General features: G+C 46.5%; 2 protein-coding genes across 3 annotated transcripts; both read left to right on the forward strand.

Moving 5' to 3' along the window:
• Positions 1 to 1,446: 1,446 nt before the first annotated feature.
• srp19 (signal recognition particle 19) lies at positions 1,447 to 5,070 on the forward strand. 2 transcript variants are annotated; one of them, XM_026188702.2, is made up of 6 exons: positions 1,496 to 1,829; positions 3,286 to 3,361; positions 4,052 to 4,123; positions 4,216 to 4,324; positions 4,409 to 4,555; positions 4,895 to 5,070. In XM_026188702.2, exons 1-5 carry the CDS (start codon positions 1,792 to 1,794, stop codon positions 4,537 to 4,539), a joined length of 426 nt encoding a protein of 141 aa, XP_026044487.1. In that variant the 5' UTR covers positions 1,496 to 1,791; the 3' UTR covers positions 4,540 to 4,555; positions 4,895 to 5,070. The 2 variants fall into 2 exon arrangements, with proteins under 2 accessions (XP_026044486.1, XP_026044487.1); XM_026188701.2 differs by lacking the exon at positions 4,895 to 5,070 and having other exon boundaries at positions 1,447 to 1,829; positions 4,409 to 4,756.
• A 3,608-nt stretch (positions 5,071 to 8,678) lies between these two features.
• rsph14 (radial spoke head 14 homolog) lies at positions 8,679 to 11,783 on the forward strand. The gene is made up of 6 exons (XM_026187739.2): positions 8,679 to 8,985; positions 9,265 to 9,367; positions 10,271 to 10,389; positions 10,583 to 10,805; positions 10,887 to 11,026; positions 11,193 to 11,783. Exons 1-6 carry the CDS (start codon positions 8,811 to 8,813, stop codon positions 11,471 to 11,473), a joined length of 1,041 nt encoding a protein of 346 aa, XP_026043524.2. The 5' UTR covers positions 8,679 to 8,810; the 3' UTR covers positions 11,474 to 11,783.
• The last annotated feature ends 1,316 nt before the right edge of the window (positions 11,784 to 13,099 follow it).

The following is a 13,099-nucleotide window of genomic DNA, read 5'->3' on the forward strand; positions in this document are numbered from 1 at the left end:
CTATCCCAGCCGTCTTAGGGCTCTCGAGAGGCGGGGCACAGCCTGGACAGGCCGCAGTTGTATTATGTATTATTTTAATATTAATGTCAAGTGAATGGGATTTTTTTTCTTAGTCCATTGTGAAATGTAGAAAATCACATAGTAATTTAATTCAATTCAGCTTTATTTAGACAGCACCAAATCACAACAACAGTCCCCTCAAGGTGCTTTATACTGTAAAGTAGACCCTACAATGATACAATCATATGACGTCCAATGAGCAAGCACATCCAAGATGACAGAGTCCCCGGGTGGAGCGCCCTCAACCATCCTACCCACGGACTCCAAGACTCTGACTGTTGCTCAGTGCAGAAGCACAGGTAAAGTCAGGACCCGTTCCCTAACCAGAAGGCGCAGGGAACACACTCTCTCGTACAGAGCAGCAAGCTGAGGGGACACTCAGCCCAGCACACTGCCTCTCACCCGGGCAACTCCAGCCTGAGACAGTCCTGGCCGCTGCAGCACACGTTAACCCAGTAAACCTATCCCAGGCAGGGGGAACTGTTCCCTGATGTTCATCAGCAGCTGTTCTCACAGGACAACATCTGCAACATGATTTATAAAATATTGTCCTGGACATGTAAAGTATTTAAAAAGTAATTAAACAACCCCAGCCTGAAACAAACACAACAATAATACTTAGGGGGAATATTTGTCCTCAGAGGAATTATGTTTACTTGCAGCACTTTTACGTCCACTGAGGTGTTTTCATTGTGTTTTATTGCTTAAAGGAATGGCTGGCTAATAATAAATGTTTATGTAGCTGTAAATGTGATAATATTTTACAATTCTTCAGCCATAAAGGAGTGTAGAAAGTGAATGACTGATAACATGTGAAGTGGCTGGCAGAGTACAGACAGCTGCAGGAGGCTGTCAGCACATTCATTTACAGTTTTTCTGCATTGCTTTAACAACAACAATAATAATAATACTAACAACTTTATTTATAAAGCACTTTCAAACAAAGTGCTGAACAGTTACATGGATTCAACAGCCACTTTATTAGGTACATCTGTTCAACTACTCGTTAATGCAAATATCATTTAATCAGCCTGTAATGAATCAGCAACGTTAAAGCATGTCGACATGGTCAGAACAGCCTGTTGGAGTCAAACTGAGCATCAGGAGGATGACTGGACGAGGCTCTTGATACGGGCCGAGTATTTCAGACACTGCTGGACTTTTCCCTGCTGTGGTTTACAGAGAGCGGCTGAGACAGGAAACATCCAGTGAGGAGCAGTTCTCTGGGTGAAACTGGCTCGTAGAATGAACTCGAGACAGGTGATAGGAAGGCAACAGTAACTCAAACAACCGCTCCTTATACACAAGTTATGCAGATGCGCATCTCTGAAAGCACAACACATCAGACCATGAAGCAGAATGGCTACAGCAGCAGAAGACCACACTGTGGGCCACACCTGTCAGCTAACAACAAGAAGCTGAGGCTACAGCTCACATGTGACATAAGCCTTAGAGTCTACAGCTTCTTTCTTCACTGACAGGTTTCATATTCATGTCAAAACGGAGCTGACAAACAAACAGTAGAGGGCAGCAACATCCCAGCGCTGTGTGTATTCTGCCTAAATACAGAAGCCGAAGAAGAGAAGCGGCTGTTGTCAACAGTGTGGCCGTATGGCTGCGTTATCCTTACGGTAGCCTGTGTGTATGTGAGGTGATACTACAAACATATTAGTGTCCATTACTGAGAGGCTCGGATCAGACGGTGCGTTTAGTCCCCGAGCAGCGACAGCCATGGCTCATCTCACCCAGAACCCCGCGGATAAAGAGCGGTAAGTCCAGGACCCTGGCTAACCTACAGCTAACAGAGCTAGCCGGTTTCTCGTGCGGACTCTTGTGGAGAATTTTAAACATTTAAGGAAACAATGCACCTACAAACGACACGTGCTTATTTTAAGATGTTGAAGCACTCATGTGGATCCTGGGAGGCTGATCTTCAGTTCGGCATACAGTCCCGCAGCTTTTAACTGAAGCTCCACGGAAAAGGGTTGTTTTAAAGGTTTAAATGTTCACTTCAGAGCCGAACCTCGACGATGAAACGCCGGTGAAACGAGGACATTAGGATAAGCTGACACTGAGTTTTTAAAGGACTTTTAGTGAAATGTCTTTCATACCGATATTTAAATCGTTTTGTACTGAGCTGTGTGTAAAGTCACGGGGAACAGAGGGAAAGTTAAATTGCGCATTTTCTACATGAAGTTTGGCCTGTGGTCCTCATCCTTAAGCATGACGTGTGATTAGAAGCTTAAGCTTGATGTTTACAGACCGCCTTATTTTTAAAGCTAAAGGGACGAAATGTGATCAGAGTCACATTAATGTGCAGAAAGTTTGCTGAACGTTCCGGTTCGGAGAGTTTGATCAGATCTGTGGAGCTTACAGGATGTTTCCCTCCTCAGTCAGAGGAGCTGGTACCACAGAGATCTGAGTGAAGAGCGGAGAAACCAAACTGGAAGACAAAGGTCTCATGTCTTTGTTTTGTTTACAAGCAGACAGACGTTCTTGTAACTTTTAAAGTGCTCTTGAGCAACAGTTCTCCAGAAGGCCTCCATTGTCTTCCCTCATTTTTAGCCCAGTCCTTGTTCCTGCCCGTTTTTATAGTGTGTGTTTGTTATCTTTGTTAGTTTGTTTTGATGAAGCCTCTGAACTCTGACCTACGAATCACTGAAACGTTAAAAACAGCTCCCAGCTGAAGGCATGAACCCGCGCCGTGCCGACACATAGCAGACCGTTTCTTTAGTCGAGTCTGTGAAAAATGCCAAAAACATCACATTTTGACATAAAATAGTATTTTTGATCCAACACGCTGATTCCCAAAGAGCTGATAACGTGGCATATCTCAGCGTGGTGTGGAGCGTTTATTTAGAAGTCTAAAGAAAAACTGTACAGAAGAAGAAGTGTGAGGCCTAAAAAACTCTCCAGTGGATCAACAGGATCTGAAAGACCTGACAGAGGCAGGGCGCACTGACAGCTCGCCTCTGTCAGTGCGCCCCAGGCCAGCTGTGGCTACAACGTAGCTGCCATTGCCAGTGTGTGAATGTGTGGATGACTGAATGTAGTGTGAAGTGCTTTGGGGTCCTTACGGACTGAGTAAAGCGCTGTACAAATGCAGGCCATTTACCATTTTTACCATTTGGTGAGTGATTCCAGCCGAGCGTTCTTACTTAGCGCGCTCGGCTTCATGCATGAGGACGGCCGTCAGTCACTGAGTCGCTGCGTCGTCTGTTTCAGGTTCGTCTGCCTCTATCCCATCTACATCAACAGTAAGAAGACGCTGGCTGAAGGACGAAGGATCTCCGCGGAGAAGGTGACGGTTTAACGTTCATGTGTTTGATGACTACGTACGCTCGCAGCTCGCAGCCTGTGTCACATGCTTTTGTAGATGAAAACGGCATAAAGATGATTAGAGCTCGTGCTGTGCGTCTACAGGAGACGCACGACTGCTGGAAGATTCGTTTTTTTAAATAAGTAAAAATCATGAGGCACAAGTGTTTGTAGCATAACATGGAAACAGCCTCTGATAAGCCTGAATGATCGTGTTTGATGTTACCTCTGAAACCTGAGCTGTGATCTTTGAACTTAACTCATCTTCTTTTAAAGCATTTTACAGTCGACTGAAACGCGAGATAAAAGTGAAGAAACTCTTGGATTAAAAAAAAAAAAAGACCAGATGGAGAAAAAAACCCTGAAACAAAAAGTTTCACTGTGAAAAGGTTGATTCTGTCCATGAGCAGTGGGCTGGAGGTCAGCTTATCATCAATGATATGCAAATTCTCATGACCATTGATCAAAGATCAGGGTCATTGATCAGCAGCTGTTAGTCATCATGATACGTTTCTCCCACTGAAAACATCCAGATGAACAGAATCAACCTTTTGGGATTTCTTTACCTGGATGACTGATCGGGCATCAGGACATCTGCTGCTCGCTCAAATGTACTAAAGTAAAATAGACAGGAAGTGGCGTGCTGAGTGTGAACGTGCTGCTGTGTCTGCAGGCGGTGGAGAATCCGTCCTGCACTGAGATCAGAGACGTGCTGGCGGCTGCAGGGATGAACGTCTACATGGAGGTAACACCTGAGAACACACACACACACACACACACACACACACACACACACTCTGTAAAACACAGCGTGGTCGGACTCTGTGTCTCTTCCAGAACAAAATCCACCCCCGGGAGTGGAACAGGGACGGCCAGTTCAAAGGTCGGGTCAGAGTTCAGATTAAGCAGGCGGACGGCAGCCCGTGTCAGGAGAAGTTCAGCTCACGTGAGTGCTTTTATTTTGAAAGGACACTGCTGCGCGTAGACGACATTAGCCGAGGTAAAGGTGTGCCGTTTGTGGTGATCGCAGGTAAAGACGTGATGATCTACGTCGCAGAGATGATCCCCAAACTCAAGACTCGGACCCAGAAGAGCGGAGGAGGCGACACCAGCTCTCAGCAGGGAGAGGGAGGGAAGAAGAGCAAGAAGAAGAAGAAATAGACACAAAATGATTTTGGTTTGTCTTTAAATGTTTTTTTGTTGGTTATTGATTTGATTGGATGAGAATCGGATGGAGGCAGGTTTTTGTTTTTCTTATTCTGCTTCCAAAATGAAAACCTGAATGTTTTTCATGTTCTCATGTTTCATTTATGTTTGAACTGAGGGCTCCGTTCACCTCGTCCAACAGCTTCACACAATAAACGTTTCATTTTCTCTCCTTTTATTTGTTGCCTTCGTGTGTCGACCTCAGAACGAATCCAACAGTGACGTCAGCATCGCCGCGTTCTGATGTTCTCCAGTAATTTCAATACGTTTTTTCAGGTTTAAGAGAACCTAAGTTCTTTTTTTCCCACAGGTTTGACCAATGACTGTAGAAAACATGGACGACCTAATAGCTCCCAAAAAATGAAGCCCAGACGTCTCTATCGCCCCCTGGTGTCTGACTGCAGTATAGGTCATAAACCCGCCTCCTCCATGTTAGCAGATGGGACTGGGCTCAGACTAAAATAAAGATGCTTCCTTTCATCATCAGTAGTTCTCATCACGCTGATTTGTGTTCAGTGGGCTCTTTTCTCACAGGGTGGATTAGTTTTGACTGTCTTAGCACTGTCTCAGTCTCTGCAGCTCACAGCGGGTAAAATAAGTCTTGAACACGTTACCGGTTTTCTAAATATGTTTGTAAAAGTGATGTTGCAATGAAATTCTCTTTCTGTAACAACTCATCCGGTCGACACATGCAAAGAAACCAAAGCAGAGAGAGGTTATGTGTAATAATGAGAAATGTCACAGGAGAAGAGTTGAACACATGAGGAGGACGGAGGTCGTGACCCCAGCTGACATCAGCTGGTTCAGTCCCAGCAGACGGCCGACACAGAGGTGTGTCACACTGTGAGGTGAATGTTAACTGGTAACCACTCAAAGCATAGAAGAGCGCACTTGTGTGAATGAGGGTCCAGAGTCCAAACCTCGTCCAGCATTAACAGCACAGACGTTTGTCTGTGAAGGTTCTCAGTCATCCAGGTCATCATAGTCTAAGGAGCTTGGAAAGAAAAGCGTCTGGACTTCTTTGGGTTGCTTGAAGACCCTACACCACCGGGCAGAACATGTTCCCTCTAAGCCTGAAGGGGAAAAGAAGGAACACACACATGTGAAGGAAGCACTGAAAACATGGTTATCGTAATTGGGCGTTCTTAAAGTCAGCAAAGAGGCACCGAAAAGAAGATCAGACACCAGCGAGGGAGGATAAGAAGGACAGATGCAACAACATTGTCATCCCCTATGTAGCTGGTGTATCAGAGAAACTCAGGAGCGTTTTCTCCAAGCATGACATCCCAGTGCACTTCTTTCATAAACTGTTTATGCTGAGTCTGAGTCTGCAGAGGGTCCCGGTGATGTGGAAGACATCATGCCTCGTCCCTGTACCAAAGACACCTCGTCCCAGTGGCCCCCAGGATTACAGGCCCGTGGCACTGACCTCCCACATCATGAAGACCCTGGAAAGGCTCATCCTGGACCAGCTGCGACCCATAGTAAGACCACATCTGGATCAGCCTTATCAGCCTCGTCTCAGAACAAAGGACGCCATCATCTACCTGCTCAATCGTGTCTACACCCATCTGGACCAGCCGGCGAGCACTGTGAGGGTCATGTTTTTTGACTTTTCCAGTGCTTTCAACACCATCAGGCCGACCCTCCTGGGTGATAAGTTAGCAGCGATGCAGGTGGATGCTTCTCTGGTGTCCTGGATTGTTGATTACCTGACAGGAAGACCACAATATGTACGTCTCCCACAGTGTGTGTCTGACAAGGTGATTAGCAACACAGGGGCACCACAGGGGACTGTCCTCTCCCCCTTCCTCTTCACCCTCTACACCACAGACTTCAGCCACTGCACAGAGACCTCCATCTTCAGAAGTTTTCTGATGACTCTGCGGTGGTTGGATGCATCAGCAGGGATGATGAGACAGAGTACCGGGCTGTGGTCGACTCCTTTGTCACGTGGTGTGAGCAGAATCATCTGCAGCTCAACGTGGCAAAGACCAAGGAACTGATCGTGGACTTCAGGAAGACCAGGAAACACTTGACCCCTGTTTCAATCCAGGGGGTCAGTGTTGACATTGTGGAGGACTATAAATACCTTGGAGTACACATTGACAATAAACTGGACTGGGCTAAAAACACCACAGCACTTTACAGGAAGGGCCAGAGTCGTCTCTATTTTTTGAGGCGACTGAGGTCCTTCAACATCTGCCAGAAAATGCTGAGGATTTTCTATGAGTCTGTGGTGGCCAGTGCGATCCTCTATGCTGTTGCATGCTGGGGGAGCAGGCTGAGGGTCGCAGATGCCAACAGACTCAATAAACTGATCCGTAAGGCCAGCAATGTTGTGGGGAGACTGAGATTACCCATGATGCAACACTGAACGACACAGGAAATCATTCCTGCCTGTGGCCATCTCCCTGTACAACGCATCCACTTAACACACTGTTTGCTGCTACAGCTACACATGTTTCTTTTTCAGCTATTTATTAATAAGTGACTTTTATGTATATATATGGTGCTGTTCTTAGTTAGTGTATTGTCTGTCTTGTTAATGTTTGTTTAAAAATTATTTCCCCCATGGATCAGTAAAGTATTCTGATTCTGACACTTCAGACCCAGCAACACACTCAGACACAAACTGGTTCATCACAAAGACAAAACCCCAAAACACAGACTTAACAATGTGGTGTATGCTGTACAGTGCAGCGAGGAATGCCCAGACCTCTACATCGGAGAGACCAAACAGCCACTTCACAAGCGCATGGCACAACACAGAAGAGCCACCTCCACAGGACAAGACTCAGCAGTCCATCTGCATCTTAAGGTCAAAGGTCACTCTTTCGAGGATGCCAGTGTTCACATTTTGGACAGAGAGGACAGATGGTTTGAAAGAGGAGTGAAAGAAGCATCTATGTCCACTGTGAGCGACCATCTTTGAACAGAGGCGGGGTTTACGACACCAACTCTCTGCCATCTATAATCCAGTTTTGAGATCCTTCCCAGACGCCTTAACGCCCACTCACATCCTGGGCCATCTGACCTCAGGAATTCGCATGATAAGGTGGGGCCAGGTTTCACAATGAGCTCACCCGAAACTCTGGCTGATTGGGACCCACGCCCAGTTTCCCACCTTGGCTCAGGCGATTAGAGGATCATCAGGGGTCCTTTTGTCCCTCTGTGGGGGGTCACTCCCACTAGGTTTATATCTGGGACTCTCCACCATTTGACCTTAGAACTGAAGAAGCTTCTCGGATGAGAGGTGAAACGTCTTCAAGTAAGTGAAAGAAGTCCAGACGCTTTTCTTTGCAAGCTCCTTAGACCAAACAGCACAGAAGCTACACCGGGACCCTCACTGGATGGTTTCCGTGGCAGTAGCTCCTTCGGGTGTTGCTTCCGCTTTATTTTTTGCGATTGTTTGATTTGATGATTGTGTTTCTATTCAATTTAAACAAACGATCACGGAATAACAGGACCAGTCAGGAGGTCACCAAGGACCACAGCCACCCAGCACATCAGCTGTTCTCCTTGTTACCATCTGGCAGACGTTACAGGAGCCTGTCTGCTCGGACTACAAGACTTAAAAACAGTTTTTACCACCAAGCCACACGACACCTCAACCACAACACTTAAACACACACAACACAGCACTCAGAAGCTACCTGCAGCTTCACAAGTACTCTGTTTAATCTGCACTGGTCACTCCACTTTATTGTTATTGATATTTATATTTAAAAGTGCAATACTGTGATTTTCTGCTGCTCATTCCTGTGCAATATCCCATCTGCCCTCCCGTCATATTTCTTTTCAAGACTTTCTTATTTAATCACTAGTGTACATATATTTATAGATACATATATATATTTAGTCATCTTTTCTCTTTTGCCATGTCTCTCTAATATTTTGCTCCTTACTATTTTTCTATTTTTTTTATTATTTTATTTTATTTTATTATATTTTCTCCTACTGTATCATGTTGCTGAGTGACTGCTGCTCGTCAAACACATTTCATTGCAATGTTGACCCTGTGCTAACTTGCATATGACAAATAAAACTGAAAACTCAGGTTCCCATAAGTCCTACGGGCCTGAAACGCATCACCACAGTGGCCTGATGTTTATATGCGGTTACTAGGCAACAGGTGAGCGTTGATCGGCTGACCAGCGGACCCGGTGTGCTCCTGATCGATTAACCTGCCCCCTCTCTCACCTCTACGCGGAGTTTCGTCCCGGATGGCCGGGGCGCTCACGGACCCGACCCGGGCTCCGGTGGCCTTCGGGCGGCGGGCCGTGCCGCAGCTGTTCGGGGAGCTGCTGCGGGCCGGGGCTGCGGCGAGGCTCCGGGCTCTGACGTCACTCTGCGACCTGGTGCACGAGCCGGACCGACTGCACCAGGCTGTTACCGGAGGTAAGAGCTCAGAGGGTCACCGTAAGGTCCGCCCTCTGCACAGGGAGGACAGGTGTGCAGTTCAGGGGAAATCAGGGAGAGAAGGGAGGAGCCGTGACACTGTGCTGGACATCTGCTTTTGAAAACTATAAAACATAACCTGAGGACTTCAGGTGTTTCACTAGCTGTTATTGGCGTGTTTGAAGGTGGGACTTGGGGTGGCACCGGCCCACTCTGAAGTCTGCTGTGACTAAAATGGAGGAAAGTTGGGAAAAGTACAAACTGGTTCTTCTTCTGCAGGTTATCTGAAGCAGCTGAAGGTTTTGTTCAGGGATGAAGATCCATCAGTCAAAGCAAAAACCTGTGAGCTTCTTCACCTGCTGACCTCACACAGCATCGGCAGGTACGTGCACCGAGACAAACAGGCACAGCACCAGGAGGAAGACGGGGTCATCGGGTCATTCTGTTTAAAACGGAAAAGCAGGAAAGCAAAACACTCACAATTGCAATAAAGAGGCAAACAGATCAAACAACCACATAATGCAAAACAACAGATACACAAAAATGACAACCAAAAACTACCAAAAATAGTAAATAAAGCTTCTCGTGTCTTTAAGACAAACGTGTTTGGAGTCGATCACAGACCAAAGATCCGCTCAAACACTCGAGTTCATCACGAAGAAGCAAACAGAATCTTGTTTTGGAGTTTTTCAGACAGGAGAGAAAATGTTGAGCCTGAAAAGTTGACAAACGGCTGTTCTGGAAAACAGGATGCGACGTGTGAGCAGAATGAAAGAACGATGAAGAGAAAATCTGAACTGCTGGGCTCTCAGTTTCTGCTGTGCTGCGGCCCCACCAGCAGGTGGCGCTGTGTCCCAGCTGTGAGGTCCAGGTGAAGCTGAAGCTTGGCTCTATTTGTGTTATGGAGCTTTTAAACATGACATTGAAATAAATGTCCGACACAAATGAACAACTTTTTAAAATTATTTGACAATAAATAAACCACCAAATTACACAAAATACTTTTTTTATTAACGCTGTGAAATAACTTTTCAATTTTATTTAATAACCTATTAAAAACAAAGAATTTACCTTTTTTAAAATTATTACGATAAATAAAGCATCACATAAGAGCTAAATCATGAGAGTTGCGTCTGCCTGTGGAACATTAACTAGCAGAGTTTCTTTGATAAATTTAGGATATTTGTTCGGATCCGTTTGTGTCATTTTTTGAATCTTTCTGAAAGTTCAGGAGCTTTAAAGCTGTTCAGGGTTCATGTGTGTGTCCTGTCGCCTCCTCCTGCAGGCAGGCCGTCCTCGCCTCCTCCCTGCTCCCTCCTCTCTGTCAGCTGTTGGACGACTCCTCGTTCTCCTGCAGGAGGAACGTCCACCGAGTGCTGAGCCGCCTTGCTCTGCTGCCTGCAGGTAAGCTCGGATTCCCAGCATCAGCGGCTGAACTCAAACCTGGAGTTTAATGATTGAGGACTAAGATGATGTTTGAGGGGTCAGGGGGCGTGTCCTCAGGGCAGCAGGTCACATGCTGCAGCACTCGTACGTCTGTAGGCGTTCATGAGGACAGTTCAGGGCTTAATTGTGGGTTTTCCATGCCGCCCTGCAGGAGCAGAGGCTCTCCTCTCTCTGGTGTCTAAACTGATGCTGAAACTCACAAAGGAGGAAGATGAGGAGGTGCAGTTGCTGCTCCTCTCCACCCTCACCCACTGCTCCAGGCTGGACGCCCTGCCGGGGTTGGCCTCCGATGGCGTCTCGCTGCTGGGACGCAAACTGTCCCACCGATCCTCGATCATCCGCCGAGAGGCGGCCGCAGCAATGATGGCACTCAGGTAGATCAGCTCGCTCTGATCCAGGCTGTGCTTTTGTTTCCTCGCCGTGCGCTGGTTTAACCGACTGTTTGCTGGTTACAGCGTTCCCATGGACGGGAAGCGACAGGTCTGCGAGGATGCCGAGGTCCTTCCTGTCCTCGTCGGTCTTCTACGGGACAAAGACGTGGAGGTTCAAGCCAACGCTGCAGGAGTCATCATGAACACCGTCATCATCACCACAGGTACAAACGCACACCGGCTTCCACAACCCTCAACTCAGAAACTCCAAACTTTGAATCAGGATCAGTTTAAGTAAAATCGGTTTTTACATCCACGATCAGTCTGAAGGTATCGACCCAGCTTCAGTTTAGTTCCATGTTTCAAACACAGAAGTATCTGTGACTGCAGGTAAGCAGCGGTGCCTGGACCTGGACGTCCTCCCCGTCCTCCTCGGCCTGCTGTCTGAGAAGCACGGGGACGATGACGAGGAGGAGATGAAGAAGAGGAGGAAGGCCCTCATCATGTACGTCCTTCGTGCGCTCACCTCATTGGCTGAGGCTCCTAACGGCCTCCGCCTCCTCCTGGAGCAGCTCCCCCTGCTGGAGAAGAAGGCTGAGGCTGCGGGGCCGGACCAGGACATCCGGCGGGCCACTCAGACCGCCATCCAGGTCATCACCTGGACTCCATGACCTCTGACCTCCAGAGGTCTCATGGAGTAAGAAAATAAAAAAGCAAAGCTCATCACACATTTTCTGATGTCATTGTTAAACATCACATGACCAGCCCAATCAAATCTGGGTGCATCATGGGATATTTCTATGAATGTGTTATAAGAGTAGGTTGTTTACTTTAACTGCTGAGGACATTTACTCTAAAGTGTTCTGCTCATAAATGCCAGCATGTGTTCACTGTGTGTTTTCTGACTGAAGAGCTTAAACCTGCATTTGTTCTAATGTCCAGCAGGGGGCGACACCTCTGGCTGAGTAAAGAAGTCTGACGTGTATCGTTAATGTCCGTGAATGTTACAGATTTGTAAGCGATGTGTTTTAGTGGGAACTATGTTTACTGTCTGTCCAATAGAGAGGCGTTACCACGGCAACTAAGAAGGGGACAAAGCTTCAAAAGGCGTCGCGTTTTAACCCGAACTAAAGTCTTACTAACATTAACCAAGTGACACCGTTTAAATGTATTTGAAAAACGAGAAATAAAAAACGTCTCTCACACACGCGATAACATCACCAACACCTCCCAACTCCAAATTTGAACTTTTGTTTTATAAGAGGCGTGGCTACATGGGCGTGAATCAGTACATGCGGGTGAAACGCCGTGTTCAGGGACATGAAATAATGTTCGGAAATTTTGATGGACTCTTAAAAAATAATCACATCATCACATCTCACAGGTGTAGGCCGCACAGCTCATCAGTGCAGAGTACTGCCCCTCAGCAGGCTTCCTGAAGTCATCCAATCAGAAGACAGGGGGCTTAAATTGTGAGTGAGGTGTTAAAGAGACAGAAGCTAAAGCAGCTTATTTCAGACAGCTCCATGAAAGCTCAGATAAAGGATTACTTTGAACTGTTATTCATGGAAAGCCACTTTAGTCATCTCCAGAACACATTTAGAAGAACAGCGGACGTGAAATGAGCAAAATACGCCCACTTTCTACTTAACCTGAAAGGTTTAGGTACAAGTACGTCCCCCAGTATCCCAAATGTAAAGTTTAAATATAATCTGACCTGACCTGTGCAGCGTGTTTCGGATACAAATCAAACTAATTCAGTTTTTAGTCTAAAACAAAGTCATTGATGACAGACTTTATATAAAACCTCTTTGATTTAACTATTGTAGTTTAAATAAATATTTAATATTTAAGTGATATTCAGTATTATGTATTAGCATTATTAGCAGATGAGCAGGGTGATACACACTCTAGAAAACAACCAGAGACGTCTGTGACCCCCTCAGGGTCACGCACCAGTGTTTGAGCCCCTGTGAGCGGGATCGCCTTGTTCGTACTGAATGGCGTTTCCTCTCAGACCTGCTGCTCTGAACAAAACTGAGAGCCTGACGCTGCAGGTGGTGACATGAAGCCAAACAAACTGCATGAACGAAACAAAAGAGGGAGCCGGAGAGGCCAGCGCTGTTCAAAAGTGTGAAACATGAGTCTGCGCAAGGAAACGTGATTTATATCAGACGAGTTTCCAATGTCTGTCCCTTTATACATAAGAAAATAGCTGAGAACAGAACAAACACAACCGCAGATTATTGACACACTAAGACTGTCTCAGGTCGTCTGTACAGGGAGCTCAGTCAGGT

This window comes from Astatotilapia calliptera, chromosome 12, assembly GCF_964374335.1.
Source record: "Astatotilapia calliptera chromosome 12, fAstCal68.1, whole genome shotgun sequence".
NCBI lineage: Eukaryota > Metazoa > Chordata > Actinopteri > Cichliformes > Cichlidae > Astatotilapia > Astatotilapia calliptera.

Coding starts and splice junctions, on each gene's coding strand:
- srp19 (XM_026188701.2), top strand. CDS start 1,792: ATGGCTCATCTCACCCAGAACCCCGCGGATAAAGAGCG. Junction 1,830..3,285: donor AACCCCGCGGATAAAGAGCG/GTAAGTCCAGGA, acceptor CGTCTGTTTCAG/GTTCGTCTGCCTCTATCCCA. Junction 4,124..4,215: donor GGATGAACGTCTACATGGAG/GTAACACCTGAG, acceptor TGTCTCTTCCAG/AACAAAATCCACCCCCGGGA.
- rsph14 (XM_026187739.2), top strand. CDS start 8,811: ATGGCCGGGGCGCTCACGGACCCGACCCGGGCTCCGGTGGCCTTCGGG. Junction 8,986..9,264: donor GCACCAGGCTGTTACCGGAG/GTAAGAGCTCAG, acceptor CTTCTTCTGCAG/GTTATCTGAAGCAGCTGAAG. Junction 10,390..10,582: donor CCTTGCTCTGCTGCCTGCAG/GTAAGCTCGGAT, acceptor GCCGCCCTGCAG/GAGCAGAGGCTCTCCTCTCT.